At 38.9% G+C, this 17,863-nt stretch overlaps 2 protein-coding genes across 5 annotated transcripts in view; one reads left to right on the forward strand and one right to left on the reverse strand.

Annotated features, from left to right (window-relative positions):
• The window catches only part of LOC119497782, an 8,539-nt gene extending 1,739 nt beyond the window's left edge, over positions 1–6,800 (reverse strand). For 2 of the 3 annotated variants that reach the window (XM_037786193.1, XM_037786191.1), the window contains exons 1-6: positions 6,411–6,798; positions 5,798–5,828; positions 5,211–5,674; positions 4,419–4,475; positions 4,224–4,262; positions 2,847–3,104 (exon numbers count right to left, since the gene is read on the reverse strand). In XM_037786193.1, coding sequence (XP_037642121.1) covers positions 2,847–3,104; positions 4,224–4,262; positions 4,419–4,475; positions 5,211–5,674; positions 5,798–5,828; positions 6,411–6,453 — 892 coding nt within the window. In that variant the 5' untranslated portion in view covers positions 6,454–6,798. Of the gene's footprint in view, positions 1–2,530; positions 2,586–2,616; positions 3,105–4,223; positions 4,263–4,418; positions 4,476–5,210; positions 5,675–5,797; positions 5,829–6,410 lie in introns of those variants that run through there. The other variant, XR_005208982.1, reaches the window with a different exon arrangement.
• Positions 6,801–9,929: 3,129 nt separating this feature from the next.
• Positions 9,930–17,324, forward strand: zmp:0000000881 (glycogen synthase kinase-3). Of its 2 annotated transcripts, none has more exons than XM_037786185.1 (5): positions 9,930–10,064; positions 11,680–11,827; positions 13,484–13,622; positions 14,447–14,554; positions 15,473–17,324. In XM_037786185.1, exons 1-5 carry the CDS (start codon positions 10,022–10,024, stop codon positions 16,571–16,573), a joined length of 1,539 nt encoding a protein of 512 aa, XP_037642113.1. In that variant the 5' UTR covers positions 9,930–10,021; the 3' UTR covers positions 16,574–17,324. The 2 variants fall into 2 exon arrangements, with proteins under 2 accessions (XP_037642113.1, XP_037642114.1); XM_037786186.1 differs by having other exon boundaries at positions 10,036–10,064; positions 11,624–11,827.
• Positions 17,325–17,863: the final 539 nt, after the last annotated feature.

Below are 17,863 nucleotides of genomic sequence, written 5' to 3' on the forward strand. Positions count from 1 at the left end.
CACAGTGTAATACTGTGCATGTACAATACGCGTGCAGTAAATGATGCAACCAGCCATCTTCACTGCTTATCTAGCTCTACTATAGTCTTAAAAATACTTATATCAGAAAATGTCCCCACACTATTCTCTGAGTTAATACACCTTTAAAGCATCACTGAATCCAATTCTCACCTGAGCAAAGAACAGATACTCGGTGGCATACACACAGTTATCACTGATTTGGTGTTTTACAAGTCAAAAAATGACCAAACGATTATAATTTAGATGAAAAGTAGCAGAGGTTACATATAACCACCAGGTTATATAGATGATATAAGGTGTCATAGGTAACAACCCATTCATGATGGTTATAACAGGTAAGACTGTTTCAATAAAAACTGAACATTATAATCTCCATTAGGTATAATTTACTGTTATATTAGACTGCATTAGTTTGAGCTAGGTGTACCTAATAAACAGGCAACTGAGTGTATAATAAGGCGGGAGTTGAGCCACCTTAAAGATTAACCTATTGAAGAATGTCTCTGACCAAAAGCTCGCTTATTAAATAGATTGTTGCACAGATTTGATTGTCTTTTTGGCTGGACAGCAGAGGGCCAGTCCTACAAACGCACAAGACTCAGTCAAAACCGAGTATATATCTGGACTGTATCTGGTCAGTATGTGAATTTGTGGCTAAATTGTTACACAAATAGTCAGTGGTTGTCATGTTCTGGCTGTGCCAGTCTTTATTAGTTATGTTTATGTGATTTTGGTTTGTGTTTTGGTTTCTTTTATATTCTCATTCCTGTTTCCTGTTTTATTTTGTAGTTCACTCCTCCTGTGTCTTGTCTGGTTTTACTTCCCTCCTTTGTTTGTTTTCCCACCTTTTGTTGATTGTCTCCCCAGCCCCGTCTACCTTGTCCTCTGTGTTCCTTGTTTCCTCCTGCTATGGTCCTAGTGTTCCTCCTGCCCGTGTTTCTCGTATCTTCTGTTTGTAGTTTTGTTTTGTTCTCTGTTTGTTTTTTTTGGTGTGTTTTCATTTATACTTTGTGGTTTCTTCGTACTTGGTTCCCCTCCCTGCATTTTGGTTGTTGTTTGAATATTCAGCTTAGTTTAATTAAAGCTCGCTTTTATTTCAAATACTTTCCTGCCTGTTACTCTGCGTTTGGGTTCCATGTTAAATTCACCCCACACCACGACAGTGGTCACGTCTATAAAGTTTTATGAACAGTTTTTGTTCCATTATATCTTAATATTTGATTGAAAGACAACTTATAATGAAGCAAATTACATTCAGTAATAGTAAATGGTAACATTTACTAGTCAGTATATTATACATTTTATACAAGGTGAAAAGGTATTAGCATGACATACAGTATGCATAATATAACTGAATGTCATTTGCTTCATTATAAGTTGTCTTTCAATCAAATATTAAGATATAAGTAGAAAAAAACTGTTCACAAAACATAATAGACATGACCACGGACTATTTGTGTAACAATTTAGCCACAAATTCACATACTGACCGTATACGGTCCAGACATATACTCGGTTTTGACCGAATCTTGTTTCATTAAGTTTGACAGTATATAGCTCCAGCACCTCAGCGAAGTCCAATACCGGGTGAGCAGCTTCTTTTTTCTTTTAATGAAATAAATCATTAAAATGTATGGGAAAAGAGCAGAGGTACCTTTTCACAGAGAAACTGACATATCTTTTGTGACTGTGACTATTATTTAGGTCTTCATCTGTTAACTAAACTGATCACAAGACAAGCTGCAACCCAAGATATAGGACAGGGGTCAGCAACCTTTACTATCAAAAGAGACATTTTAGGCAAAAAAAACAAAAACAAAATCTGTCTGGAGCCGCAAAACATGTGATCATTGTGATGAAGGTAACACAGTTTATAGTCTAAGTATATAGTATATAAGTCTAATGCAGTGAGGGCCAAAGAGACAATGTTCTACGGGGTAATAGGGCCACATTGAGGGAAAAAACATCTAGATTTCCAGAATAAAGTCGTAATATTACGAAAAAAAAGTCGTAATATTATGAGAATAAAATCATAACTTTACCAGAAAAAAGTCGTAATATTACGAGAATAAAATCATAACTTTACCAGAAAAAAGTCGTAATATTACGAGAATAAAATCATAACTTTACGAGAAAAAAAGTCAGCATATTATGGGAATAAAGTCATAATTTTAGGAGAGAAAAAAAGTCGTAATATTACGAGAATAAAATCATAACTTTACCAGAAAAAAAGTCGTAATATTACGAGAATAAAATCATAACTTAACAAGAAAAAAGTCTTAATATTACGAGAATAAAGTCATAACGTAACGAGAAAAAAATTGTTTTATTATGGGAATAAAATCATAACTGTTCGAGAAAAAAAGAAAATAACACGCAAAATTACTACTTTATAATGTTATGACTTTATTCTCGAAATCTCAGAATTATTTATTTTTTCCTCAATGTGGCACTAATACTAAAATGTAAACAAAGAACAGTAATTAATTTCTATTTTTAATGATCCACAGGGAGCCTCTGGAGAGGCGCTGAAGAGCCACATGTGGCTCCAGAGCTGCAGGTTGCTGACCCCTGGTCTAGGTTGCTATGCACCACCAGGGGGAAACCCTGATAACTGTTGTTTCAACATCATTCTGTATTTCAATGTGTAGTTTGGAGTTTTTGCTAAATGAAATATTGTCGTGTCAATGCTGCTGAAACAACAGTTAGACCCCAGTGTTTGAAAACTTTCTCTTCTCAACCAAAGTTATCTGCAGTTTTGAACCTTAGATGTCTAGAACAAAACCAGCAGAGATTCATGTTGAATACATTCATGTGATACGTACAGACTGAAGAGATGTTGAGAATTTGTAGTCCATCGCTAGATTCCATGTCCAGTTTTCCTTGAACATCCTTAAAGCAGAAGATGTTGGTCTCGGAACGGTCAAGGCACACGCCACAACTCTTAGAGCCAGGCGGAGGCATCACAGAGCATTCTGGAAACGTGTCATTGAGGTCTTTATCGTACAGAAGAAAGTCATCCTTGTTGAATATTTTCATCAACTTAGGGCATCTGGCCTTGTCCATGCAGGTAAAACACTTAACTGCGGTCAAAATAGAGAAAAACATTGATGAGTAAAACGTGTAAAAAGTGCTAGTGGTGTAAATGTACATTTTAGAGCTAGAGTGCTTAACCCTCCTGTCGTCTTCCCGTCGACCGTGCAACTTTTGTCTGGTCGACAAAAGATCTAGTCTGGTTTCACTGTTTATAAAGCATACACTATAAACTACCAATTCTGTGTTTCACCTTTTTGGCCAACTTCATTCCTAATTATTAAGTTTGGCACTTTTTCGGGGGGAAATTAAAGTTAACAAACCTAATTTCCGTGAAATGATACCTATTATTTTAGTAAAAAAAAAAGAAAATCAGATAAAATGAATTATTTTGACTACAGTTATTATCAGAGAATAAAATCATATCTCTACGAGAAAAAAAAGTCGTAATATTACGAGAATAAAATTATAACTTTACGAGTAAAAAAGTCGCAATATTACGAGAATAAAGTCATAACTTTAGGAGAAAAAAGAAAATAACACGCAAAATTATTACTTTATAATGTTATGACTTTATTCTCGAAATCTCAGAATTATTTTTTTTTCACCTTTTTGGCCAACTTCATTCGTAATTATTAAGTTTGGCACTTTTTTGGGGGGAAATTAAAGTTAATAAACCTAATTTCCATGAAATGATACCTAATTTTTTTAGTAAAAAAAAAAAAAAGCAGATAAAATGAATTATTTTGACTGTAGTTATTATCAGAGGAACGTAAAGTTGATCACATACTGGTTTATGTAAACTTTTAGTCAGAATATTGTTTTGAAAGCATTTACATTTTTTTAATAGCAGCACATAAGGACACCGGTGGTCTTCCTGTCAATTTGGACCCTGGAAGATCACAGATGCTATAGATTTGAATAAAACACCCACAATTCAACGAAAGTTGTGGTCAATATATATATATTTTTTCTTTTTGCAAAGACCACAGTGGTTAACCATGCATGTTATTTTGGGGCAATTAGATTAAAGAAATCCATATTTATGATATAATGAAGTTTGAAAACAGGTCAAATTTCACCCGAGGACAACAAAAGGCTTAAACAAAACTTGAAATATTAAAAATTGCTTGGTTCTATCAACAGGTTTACAAAATGTCTTAACTCACGATTTTGGTCTGCAAAAAGGTCTGCTGCAGGCTGAGCACCTATATGGCAGAAAATATCAAGCAGTTTAAAAAACACTGCATAATCAAAACAGTGTTCAGAGTGCATTATTAAAAAAAGTAATTCTAGGCTCCTATTCAAAACAATTAAACTTAAATAAATATGAAATAATGCACTGCACATAGTTCACAACATACCAGGCAAGCCCTCAGAGACAGGAAGCAGCATGACTGCCATCATACATAGAAGGTACACTGGAAATACAGACACATGAATTAAACATGTATTCTCCTCATGAAGTTCTGTATTACACTCCAAGATAGTACTGTATTGATTACTGCATATTATTACTGAGACACAGGATTAACATGAGACTCAGTCGCCACTTTATTAGGTACACCTGTCCAATATAATGCAATCCAATACAACTGCTCTGTCATAAAGTCTTTTTTTTTACACTGTCACAGAGGTGTTAATTATATGTTTTAGTATTAAGGTCATATAGTAATGTCTTGTACTGCATTATAATGAAATGTGTTTGTCAAGTATGACAAAAAAATAAGAAACACCTCTCGATAATGTAGTCCAAGACACCACCTTTTACTGTGACCTCAATAATAAACATATAATTGAATTTACACCTTTCTGACAATGTCAACAACAACCGAACATTATAAGCTTTGTTAGAATGTATGGCAGAGCTGCTGCATTGAACTGCAATAGATTGTTTTGTTTATTTGTGCTCATATATATTTGCAAAAATATATGAAAGAGTAATGATGAGAAAGATCTCTGGTGTAAAAACTTTTTTAAATATTCTCTATTAATGAAAAAAAGCTTGTGCAGGTGTACCAAATAAAGTAGAGTATAAACAGTTCTGCATAAAATGTATATATTATTACATATGATAATAATTAGGAAAATGTAATCTGTTCAAGAAATGCACTAAAGTGACAATTTAAAATTAATTAAAATTGAAATTTAATTACGTTTTCGGTACTTCCCAGCAGCTCTTTTCCTGCGGCTGCTGTTTCTCCATCCCAGTGGTTGACCTTTTGGTTTTGCAAGAGGTATTTCCCCGGTGTCCATCTTGTTGCAGCTTCCTTCTGCTACTACCTCTACATCTGGCTGCCCCTCTGAAATGGCTGCTGTTCCCGGCAAAACCATAACGGTTTCCTCTTCCGGGTTGTTCTCTGACAAGGCTTGTGGTGGAAAATTTTGTTTTTGAACCACAACTAGAGTGGACGGTTTATTTACCCGCTCCTCAGCAGACACAGGGTGACACCCTAATGGATGTGGCAAGACCTTTCCTGGCGTCGCATCAAAGATGTCTAATTCCTCTTTAGGAATGGGTCTCACACAGCTAACGACTTTAACTGGTACAGACAAAGCACTTTCAGCATAATTCACATCACTGAACTTGTGCTCCATGTTGGAGGAGAGGCCATCCTCGCTGTAATATGAAAAAAAGGAAACAAGTACAATAAGCTCCTAACATCAAACTGAATCCAGCCTGGTGGAGCAACACTTTCATGACATTCACATTCATCCAAACAAGATAAGAAAAGAAACATACCCGCTCTCCTGGGTGTGTAGGCCCCGGACACCTTCAAGTGCAAAACAGAAAAACAGTAAAACTACTAATAATCGTTATTATTTAAAAACATTCAAGGTTTTTTTTGGTTTGTTTTATCTTTGAGCACTGACTAGAGCAAATTACAAGAAAAACATCTGGTCAGGGATATTTTTTGTGTACTTTTTTTAAATAATCTCTTCAGCTGATAAAAAGTTTTACAGTCTAATGTTGATCCTTAAAAACATCAACCTGATAACGGCAACAACTGCCTGTATAGGAATGTAATTGCAACTGCGACACGGTTGCGTCTCGTGTTGTTTATTTTTACGGTTAGTTTGTTACCGGCACCATTTGAGCATTTAAAAATATGAACAAAATCATTTCTTTGGTCGCTGAAGTTAAAAAAAAAACTACTTGTGTTAATACTTGTGATTTGATCAAAAACTACGTGAGTTTAATCCTCCGAGCTCGCAGACCGAAATCTTGTCAAAGCAGTTGTGCAGGCTGAGAATGAATGAGCCATGCAGCAGGCCTTTAAGATCAGTACAGTAAAAAGCATTTCTTTTTCCCGCCCAAAGCAATCAGATGACGTAATTTAAAAAAGCGAACTTACTTTTTTGTCCAGGATGGAAAATATTATCCGTTGGGTGGGTCATTTTTAATCAAAATGAGCAACAGCACAGTGATAAGTTGTTGTTGGTGACAGGCTTGAATGGAGAATGGCTAATCCAGGAAATACAGCTCATGACATCCTCTCAGAAAATAATTATGATACAAGTCACTAACTCCATCTGGTGGAAGAAACTAATGAAGTCCACTCCACTGCAGTCTAAAGTAGGTTAAGCACAGGAGAAACAGTGTTTTATTTGTTTCTTTAACCTTTTCTTCACCGTATTAGTCAACCTTAACTAAGAGTTAGTTGTTTATAAAAAACAGAATTTGGTTTCATTTTGAGGGATTCCTCAAATTAACATGTTTCATAATGTGCGACAAACCGCAAGAAAGTGAAAGAGAGGCCCAGTTTATACCTGGGTGACCACAGGCAGACTGCTCTAAACATGCATGTGAACATAACCTACCCCTAAGCATGTTTTGTACTCAACTTAGACGTATATATTGCACTGAAGATGCACCACTTCAGCATGACAAACCCTACACTTCCTCTTTCTCCCCTCTGTCTGCAGCACAGTCCTCGCCTACTTTTGTCAACCCTTTCATTTCTGTCGGGTGTTTTCTCTGCATGTGCTTTATTTCTGTGGTAACCAAAGTGATTGCAATCCTCACAATTATATTCATGCAAACCATTTTAGGATCTTAATATCACTGCAACAACAGTTGATTATTTGGTCACAGAAATGCAAACAGAACAGGACAGTAAGTAAACAAAGAAAAGGGCTGGAGTACATTTTGTTTGGTGTCACAATCAAAGTACAATATTACTTTGAGGCTATATATGAAGATGTCAGAACACATTAAAGAAGTGTCTAGATTTGAGGTGGATTTTGCTATCAAAGAAGATATTTAAATGTGGTTACGGCAGGAAGCTGGTACAACTCACTGTGTCTCACAAGCTTTTTGATGTAATGATACTGAATCTGCACCGTGACTCTCTGAACGGCTCCTCAGTGAAATGTCATTTCCAGAAACAAGAAATGAGAGCAATATTATTAGTAAGTCACAGTAGTATTACAGTAGTATTCATAGTTTGTTACTCATAATGCCACAAACAGCTTGTTTCATTGGAACTGGATGTGGAGTTGAAACAGCCTTTAGTGCTTCATATAAACATACAGATGAATGACAATTTAAAGGAAACATCTGAATAAATGACTAATTTGAATCGGAATAATATTTTTTCTCTGACCACGGGTGTATTACTGTACAGACGCCTCTACGACTGCTCATTGAGAGACCACACGGACACGTCATTGAATTCTTTAAAAGAAAGAGGCCACACACTGGGGTTAGAAGAGGCTTTCTGCTGCAGGCTTTGGAGCAATATGAGAGATCACTTTGTAAAAGAAAAGCTAAAAAAAATAAAGGTTTCATGGAATGTTAAAATTCCACTGCACGGAATAAAGTTATATGTACACATCAGGCTTCAAGTCCCAGACTTACCAAAGAATAAAGCAGAGAAAGTTGCTCTTTTGTACATAGTTTTATTTACGTAGCGTTCTTCTAGTAACATTTGATGACTTCAAAAAGGAATTACTAACCACAGAAAAAGAAATACAAATATTAAATATGTCTTATCTTGAATTGGCTGTGATTAACGGCAGTATCATCTTCTTTAAAGTTGCCTGTTTCTGCAATCTTATGACATTTTTGATGATCATGTATCAGTGACTTTCAACTTGGGCCTAAAATGTACTTTTCTCTAAAAAGTCAAACCCAAAAAGCCACCTTTCATCGTAGTATTCTGTCAAAACTGAGAGGTACATGATGCTCTTCAGTGAGGGTTTTAAACATCGACTGGAATTATGGCAAAAAAAGTAAAGCAAAGTCCACATTATGGATGCACTGCTATCTACCTAGCAACTTTTACTCACACGGTGTCTAAACCAGTAAAACAAATACAAAAGGGCTTTGAAAGAAAAGATGAAAAAGTGTACCCAGATCTTTTAGAAAACTGTATTCACACAGTCTACCACATTGAAACATTTTTAGTGGACTATATCATAGAAATATACTCAGTCAGAGGAGATTTCATAATTTATATAATGTAGCGTAGCTGCTTGATACTGCTGTCAATTACAGCCACCTCAAACTTAAATGCACGCTAATGTATTTTTTGGTAGGTAAAACGAACAACGCGTTAAAGTGACTGTGAGCAATTTTTGTTGGAAAGTCAAGTGGCTCAGTCAAAAACAGGGATGTCCCAATGATGTATTTATGTTCATGTTTCCCTTATATTGCTAAATATATAAATGTTTGACAGCAGAACAGTTCTGCTTGAAGAAACACAAGTTGTTTTTTTTATAATATTGTGTTCTGAACCAAAAATGAATGGGAATAGTTTGTTGAGACTTTTCACTCAAAATCAAGACTGTCAACCTCACGGTGGCGCTAAAAGAAAAGTCCAGTGGTCACCAACGTCAGTAGGATTCATCCTCTGGGTACCACGAATGTCTGTGCAAAATTTCATGGCAATCCATTCAATCGATCACTCAATCAATCAATCAATCAATCAATCAATCACTCAATCATGTATTAAAGCTGAAGGAGGTGAGATTGGAGCAAATATGATTTAAAAAAGTTATTTTTATAAATCGGTCACTATATCGTGACAGTAGGACATGAAACAGGTAATCTGAAAAATATCATGTTCCTCGGTGTCCTCCGGTGCTCCTAACGGCATCTGCAAGATTTTACAGACCGGAGGAAAACAAGCAGTAAGAGCTGATCTGAGGTCTGCTGTCCAGCTGTCGTCTATGAGAACCGGCTGTCAATCACTCGTGAACTCTGAACGGTCAAACTAGGCAGCGCTGATCAAATATGAATCAAAATCATGTTACGTTAATTCATATTTCTCTCCTCAGATGTTTTCAGAATCATCTTGTAGTGCACGGTTTAGCTTTAAAATGTGAAAGTTTGCGACGCCGCCCGTGTGAAATCTGGTGAAGGAACGCCAAGTTCACATGACCGGAGCACAGCCAATAGGAACGCTCTCTCAATGAAATGACCTGTGATTGGTCAAAGTCTCCCGTCACGGGCTAGATGTTCTAAAGCCTGTAAACAGAGCCATGAGGAGGTGCAGAAGTCTAGTTTTCTCTCAGAACACTTCATTTACAATATGCTGAAAGGTTATTATGGAATTTTTGCACAATGATGCCAAAAATATATACTGCCTACTGCAGCTTTAAAGAGGACCTATTAGGCTTTTGTGTTTTTTCCCTTTCCTTCAGGGTGTTATATAGTTTTTTTGTGTATGTGAAAGATCCGCAAAGTTACAAAGCCCAAAGTCCACCTCTCCCCCACAGACCCCCACTAACTAAGTACTATATTAGATTGTATTATAGGTGTTGTTCCTGTATTTCCACCTGTCATTGGTGTGGGAATACTCCCTCCCCCTCATGTTGGATGCATCATCCTCACCCACACAGTCACAAGTTCTACATTAGTTTACGGTGTGTTTGACATTCCTCATTCCTCCTTTGCCAAAGGCCATGGCCTGGATAGAAGAAGGCGTGGAACAGGTATAAAGAGAGGAAACTTTGTCAACTCATGTTCAGACCTGACGCAGCTGCTTCCCCTCTACAGCAAAAAGGTAGGCGCCTGAGAAGCTTTCTGTGGAACAACGTAGATTTATCCACTTTTAGAACATTTGAATTAAATGTACTCTGTCTTTCCTTCCTGTTTTGAACCAGTCAGCCAGGTTTCCCAGCTCTGGATCCATTAGATTAAGCACTTTAGGAGGCTGTAATTGTAGCCAAAATGTCTTTATTGAACATGATGTGCTTGCTGATGAGCCTTTCATATGTTTTTTCTAACATCCTCAGTCTGTCCTTTGTGAATATGAATTGCTGTAAGCTGACTGACTGTTGTCTCTCAGGTACTATTCATTCTCAAGCTATTGGCCTTAACTCAAACACTACAGTGCGTTTATTTTACGGGCTGCCAACCTCAGCTAATGTAAAGACAAACTTGTTTTCCTCTTGTGGACTTACCAGTTTGTCAGCTTTTTAAAATCACCCTGTTATACAACAAACAGCTCAAAGTGTGTATGAAATATGCCGCAGAATGCTGACAGGAGGCCACTCTCCTGTTAAACATGTCTGTTTAGATCAGCGCCTTGGAGCTATTATTTACACAACAGGCTCAGTTATGGTTCACTTACGCGGCCACTGAGGTCAGCAGCTTTCTTGTATTATTTATTCGTGTTCGTGGTTTTTTTTGTAGGTTACTTCAGGATTCAGGATATCCTGGTTCCAGACTTTTTTAATCACCGCCCACATCGCATCTCTAATTTGTTTAGCAGTTCAAATATTGATTCCAATTAAGTGACTGATGTTTCAGTCGCATTCTCGGGCTCTGACTTTTTGAAGTGCAACGGAGATCCAGTCTTACTCAACAGGGGTGACACTCCCTTCCTGAGAATTCCTATCTCTGATAGGAGAACCGATTTGCTCTGACAGGTTTACTCATGCTGAAAGGAAGCTTGGATGAGAGATACAGTACGTGTAGAGACATTTCACAAAACAACAAAGTGGCTCTGTGAATCTCTTATTGTTTGATGTTGAGTTCATCAAGACTGTTCGTGGTGAAAGAAGTATTGAGTCTTCTATTACTTAAATAGAAATAGTATTACCTAAAGTAAAAAAAACATTTTACAATTTCACTTAAAGTGGCAATCCTTAAGATTTCATGGTGCCTTCAAATGGGGTCGTGTTTACCGTGTTTACGAGATGAGTCCATATGTACGCCCCCTTTCTTGTGGTATTTACAACCTCATAAGTGGAGAGTTTCTGAAAGCTCCGGGCTTACGAGTTGTGACGTGTTTGTTGACATTGTCAGAAACTGCAGAGGCCATGGAAGTTCATTTTTCGGTGCATAATAAGTCAATATATTGTTATTTTAGTTGTATATTGTTTTTCTCCGTAATTTTTTAATATGTCTGAGGAAAATGTTGATATTCCCAACGGCCTCATCTTCCTCCTCTGTCATTATGTCTTTGCATTTCCTGCATTATGTTACCCAGCTTGCTAAATAGGATACAGGATGTCCACTAGACAGCATCAATAAACAAAACATTATGTTCTTCACCAAAGAACCATTTAGTTCTGGAAATAAGTTATGTCTGAGTTTAGTCTACTCCTGTAATTACAGTGTTTGGTTCTGACCTTCAACATGCTTATTAAAATGAGCTCACCCTCACTCTGCAGTGATGGCGTACTCTACCAGCACTCTCGCGGAGGGCTGCTTTGGGAAAGTGTACAAGCAGAAGTACAATGATACCTGGGCTGCAATAAAGAAGGTCCCCCAACATCTCATCAGTAAGAAGGACCTGGAGAGAGAGTGTGCAGTGTACAAGTAAGTACAAGGTTTTTTTTTCTTAATGTTTGACTCAAAAATAGCTGAGTGGAACATTAAAAAGATAAAGGGAGTATGCTGATTTCTTAAAATGCTGTAAGGTAAAACACCTAAGTTTCCAAATATCAGAAAAAGACAGCTGTGTAATCATCCCAGCGTACTTATTGTACAATAAAGCCTCAATTCCTTAGCTTAAACTCCTATCCCATCACAAAAAAAAGAGTCTACATTTACAGTTAAAGGGACTATTTGTAACTTTCAGAATTGCTTGTTAACAGCGACACCTTTGGCCGTGAAGTCAACGAAAGTCAGCGTCCTGTTGCTCGCGCTTGTGCTCGCTCTACATAGACATGAACGAGCATCGCTCAAAACAGTGAGGAGACACACGTCAGCTAAAACCACAATATCATATTTCACCTGCTTGACAGTAATGTTAGCTGAGCAGACTTAGGTCTCTCCATGAATCACTGCTGATACTAGTGTTGGCTTTTCCTGCTGGCTGAAGAAGGAAGAGAAACGTTATCGTCTCCGAGCGCGCCCGCAGGGAGACACCGGCACCGGCTCCCGGTCGGAGACGATAACGTTTCTCTCTGCGGAGCCCCGTCACTTCACAAGACACGGGAAACCTCTGTTGGTCTGGAGGAGCTGCAGCAGTTATTTCTGCACAAACGTCCACTGAACATTCACTAGATATTCTCAGAGCTAAACTAACTCTCCTGCAGTGTGGAGTGAGCGCGTATTCACGTCTAGAGGTGGAGCGAGAACGCACGGTGTGTGTGCGAAGGCAGGCAGCGGAGACTCCGACCACAGGCGAGCGCGCATGTGTCCCAACCCGGTACATTTATACGCTTACAAGAGTTACAAACAGTCCCTTTAAAGCCTCTGAACACCCACACAGGTGTTTTCAGTTCTTCTGGCTGATAAGAGCTCTTCTTAGGACTGTGTGGGCGTGTACAAACTCATTGATTGACATACATACCTGTGAGCTTCGTTGAACCTGTTAGGGCAGGACAAATTACACCTTTATCATTATTATTGGTAGATGAAGATTTGTTGTGACATAATGAATTCCCATCACAGCTCCACCTACCTTCCACCTGAGCAGAGCTCTAATCAGCCAGAATAACTGAAAACACCTGTGTGGGTGTTTAGAGACTTTAAAGGTGCTCTAGGCTATACGGTATTCAAAGTGTTAATATAGCAGCAAATATTTGCTAAACAAACAGAGGAGTAATGTCTACCTGAGCAGAGAATGAAGTCTCCCTCTGTGTGTGTGTTGTTGTTTTTTGAGCTTTTCTGTGCTTTTTTGGCATCGCTGGGTCAGCGGCACATGCTTTTAGTGCATGTGAGCGTGCCCCACCGGCTAGCTCGCTGTCGCCGCTCTGCATCGATGCAGCTGATAACGGCATCCCGACTGACGGTGCCGTTGCAGCCCACCCTCTGGTTCCCCTCCAGGTTAACAATGTTAGCTCTGTCAATAAGGTTGCCGTTGTTTACACTGTTAGCGCTGTCAGCACCAGTATATACCAGCTGTCGGCTCAGCTGTTGCCATGCTGTTCCCTAATTACTTTTACTCAGTAAAGTATCTTTTTGGTTCCTCATTTTATGCTAATTTGTCAATTTCTCTTTCTCTCCATGACTAACACTGACCTGCAGCAAGGCAACTCATCCAAACATAGTAAAGCTACTGGGAAACATAACTCTCAAAGACGCGAAATGGGTTATTCCTCTCGAGTTCATCTTCGGAGAGGATTTGGAGACCACCATCTTCAAAGCATCAAAGTCTAAAATACAGGTAAAGTTATCATGTCAACAGACTAAAGACACATGAATTCAAGGTGTAATTAAGTACCTAGAGTACAAACAACTGTAAAACCACATTTGCTTCTTATGAAACTGTGAAAAGCCAGTAACACTATATGATTTAAAGTCTGTGTGTAAGCCCAATTTGGCCATGATGACGACTTTTTTAAAACCCTGTAGAGTCTGCATGGTTTGCACAAAATAAGACAGGTCACCATGGACATTTGGGACACGTTGTGTTCTTGTAGTGTATATTGGTTTAGGATTAAAATCTCCTTCTTACATGGACCAAACATCAGACTCAGAGTCATCATGATATCATCTCATGCTTGAATTTTAGGACTGAAATCTGGACAAATCTAAATGTGACTTCGTAGTTCACATCACATCTGGGGCCAGTTGCATGAACTTAGTTTAAGACTATTAATCCATTACTTTTAGCAAATTTCAACTGTTTATCCATTGCTTTACTACTGTTCACCTTCTCTGTTATTTTTCTCCCATTGGCTACTTGGTGTGGTGTCACTGTTTCTGTTGCATAATGCATTGCGCAACAGGCTATCTTTACATTAGTCAATCATAGGGAAGCTTTATGCAACACGTTAATTTAAGTGTCTAACTTGAAGTTATATTTAAGACAAAGACTAGGTCTGTTTTTATGCAATCGGCGCCTTGTTGACTTCAGAAAAGCCGTTCCATTCAGTCCTGAAGGAAAAGGGTGTGCGACTCAATGTGAGGAAGTTGGTTTCAATAATCATGTGAGTGACACTTGATGCCAGTCCAGCTAAACCTGATCTCAAATTTCCGTTTCTGCAGCTGACTCCGTCTATTAAAGGCTCCATCATCGTTGGCATGTGTGAAGGGCTTCTTCACCTCCACTCCAGAGATATTGTCCATCAAGACCTCAAGCCTGAGAACATCATGGTGAGTGGAGGCCTGCGCAGGCTGTCAGCAGCCTACTGTACGAAGGGTTTATGTCAAAAGTGTTACAGCCACATATTCATTTATCAAAATTTCTAAAACATAAAAGATTAAATTTTGCATATAGGTGCTCTGAAGGCTGATACATACAATAAAGAGCTCTAAAAACAGTGGTACATAAAGAAAACCTGGGCTCTGTCTCAAGTAAAATGAGGTTGTTAATAAGGTTGCTGCAAGATAGATAACACGTTTTAAAGGTCCCATATTGTAAGAAGTGACATTTGTATGTCTCTTATATTATAAAGCAAGTTTAAGTGCTATATAAATTCTGTTAAAGTTTCAAAAGGCTCAATCCATTAAGAAATACACACAGCCTGAATTCAGAAACGCTGCCTTTTGAAACAAGCTGTCAGGATTTCTGTCCATTTGTGATGTCACAAATCTACAATGTTTAGACCATTACTCAGTTTCAAACATAAACGACATCAGCTGACAGGAAGTAAACATGGACCCAAACGGTTGCCTAGCAACACAATTCTGTTGCAATTCCGTTGAAATGCACTAAAACGGAGCGTTTCGAACAGATGGTAAATACAGGTATATTCAGGCAGACAGTATGAGGAAAATAAAGTTTTTTTTAACATTTAAGTATGTAAACATGTTCTAGTAGAAACACAAAATACAAATATGAACCTGAAAATGAGCACGATATGGGACCTTTAACCTGATGGTCTTCTCGAGGGTTAACAGAGTTCTGCTAGTTCTTCAGCATGGCTTCCATGAAACTTATAATCACTGGGCAGAAGCTGAAACTGAATGATGGTCTTATTGTAGTGTTATCCCTCTTTTAAAGCTCTGAGACATGCTTTGTAATTTTATAAGACAATATTTCAAACAGACTAAACATCATTTGTCCTCCAGGTGGAGCATAACACAAACAGAGCCGTCATCATCGACCTGGGACTGGCCAAGTTCTTCCGATTTGGTCTCAATTCTGCCATTGACATGGGGAACGAGGCCTACTCAGCGCCCGAGGTGCTGCAGAGGGGCAGCCAGAGGGACCAGCGCTCAGACGTGTGGGCCATGGGTAAGATCATCGCTGAGCTCTGGGCCCGGGTTCGGCTGTACACGCCCAGCGTCTGTCCCGCCAAGATCAAGGAGATCCTGCAGGATCAGGGTCAGCCGTACTGCCATGCTGTGTGTAGGATGGTGGACCCCGACCCTAGTCTGAGGGCCTCTGTGGGTGGGGTCATGAGTGAGATACGAAGGGCCGCAGGTGCAGGCAACGTCACCAATACGCCCGTTCAGAAAGAGCACCTTAAGCCACCTACACCTCAAATTAATGTCAGAAACCCTTCTCCGTCACCAGCGAACAGAGATCCATCACCAATGAACAGAGCTCATTCACCAGCGAACAGAGATCCATCACCAATGAACAGAGCTCATTCACCAGCGAACAGAGATCCATCACCAATGAACAGAGCTCGATCACCATTTAACAGAGATCCATCACCAATGAACAGAGCTCATTCACCATTTAACAGAGATCCATCACCAATGAACAGAGCTCCATCACCATTTAACAGGGATCCATCGCCAATGAACCGAAGAGATCCTGCACCGTTTAAAAGAGATCCTTCACCGTTTAACAGAGATCCATTAACACACAATAAGTCTCCATCGCCGCTGAGCTGGGAGCGTTCACCCAAACCAGAGTTCAAAACTTTGCACCCTCAAGCCGCAATGCACGTCTCTCCTTTCCCTCGGAGCACAGAGGACAAGAATAAAAACCAGGCTCTGGTGCCGACAGGCGGATCCGAGCTCACGCGAGACTTCATGAAAATGCAGTTGTACCAAGAGGCTGCCAAGGATCTGCCCTGCAAACTACCCACAACAGGGAGGGTGGTGGTGCGGCGCTTTGAGGAGAAAAACGGGGAGGTTGGAACATGGGAGCAGAAAGAAGTGGTGACTCGTGACGGGAAGATAGTCAAGTTCGATGACATCAAGTTTAACAGCAGCTAAAAAATAAGCATTTAAGAATTTGTTGTAGCACTGCCGCCTCACAGCAAGAGGGTTCAAGCAGGTTCAAACCCGGCTTGGGGCCCTTCTGTGTGGAGTTTGCATGTTCTCCCTGTGTTAGCGTGTGTTTTCTGCGGGTTCTCCAGCTTCCTCTCACAGTCCAAAGTCATACAGGTTCATTGTTGACTCTTAATGTCCCATAGCTGTGAATGTGAGCGTGAATGGCTGTCTTTCTCTGTGTCAGCCCTGTGATAGTCTGGATGAACCCCGCCTTCGCTCAATATCAGCTGAGATCGGTTCCAGCCCCCCACCCTCCGCGAGCCTGAATAGGATAAGCGGTTACAGATAATTCAGGGTAGGTCAGGGTCACCTAACTTTTGGTATCTTCCTAAGAGGGCATCTAAAATGCATCTCCACTGAGCTAAAGAGTAAACTGAGAGTAGGCACCTCATTTTTGCACACATAAATATTGTAATAAAACCTGTTACAAACTTCGAAATACAGTTTGGTAATTTGAAGCGGTAATAAGAGGACATCTTGAAATAGCTTTGGTTGTGCTTTAACATCAACGTCAGCTGTGTCAGGAATTTGATTGATAGCTCCTTTACTTGCCAAGAAAGAAATGTCTGCAGGCACGAACAACCATCTGTGAATGTTTTTCAGCATCTGAATGCATAAGACTGTGAACACTGCTCAAACATTATGTGTATGTTAATGTTTATAAATAAATTCTGAAATTTCAATTGCAGAGATAGACTTTGTTTCTTTGGGATGCTTCATGTTCTTATTTATTGCACCTTTTTCCATTAGATTGTCATTAGCCATTTTAATAATCATAATATCTGAGGTCTGGTTATGAAAAGAAGCCAACACTGCAGTTGATGGTTATAAACTAAAGAGGTTACTGAAATCATAAAAAAACTGGTGTTACTGCAATATTGGTGACTTCTATGTCTGAACTTACAAGTTACATGGTTCGTTTATGGGCCAATAACGTCTCAGGGTGATCATCACATTTCAACCCCCATTAGCTGAACAATAAAAATATGGTGATATTACTAAATGCCCCAATTAATGGATGATTTTCAGTGTTTGTAAGTTAACTAGATATCTCAAATTTCTTAAAATGTCAATTAAACTTGGTGGAAAGTTTTTGGCAATCAAACCAAACAGATTTTCTGTCATTTTGATTTTGTGGCTAAATGATGTATATTCATCCAATCTTCCCCAAACTTGGTTCATTAGTCTGATTTTTTTTTGACAGTTACAGTGTCAGTAGGCAGTATATATATT

This window comes from Sebastes umbrosus, chromosome 11 (genome assembly GCF_015220745.1).
Source record: "Sebastes umbrosus isolate fSebUmb1 chromosome 11, fSebUmb1.pri, whole genome shotgun sequence".
In the NCBI taxonomy this organism is placed as follows: Eukaryota; Metazoa; Chordata; class Actinopteri; order Perciformes; family Sebastidae; genus Sebastes; species Sebastes umbrosus.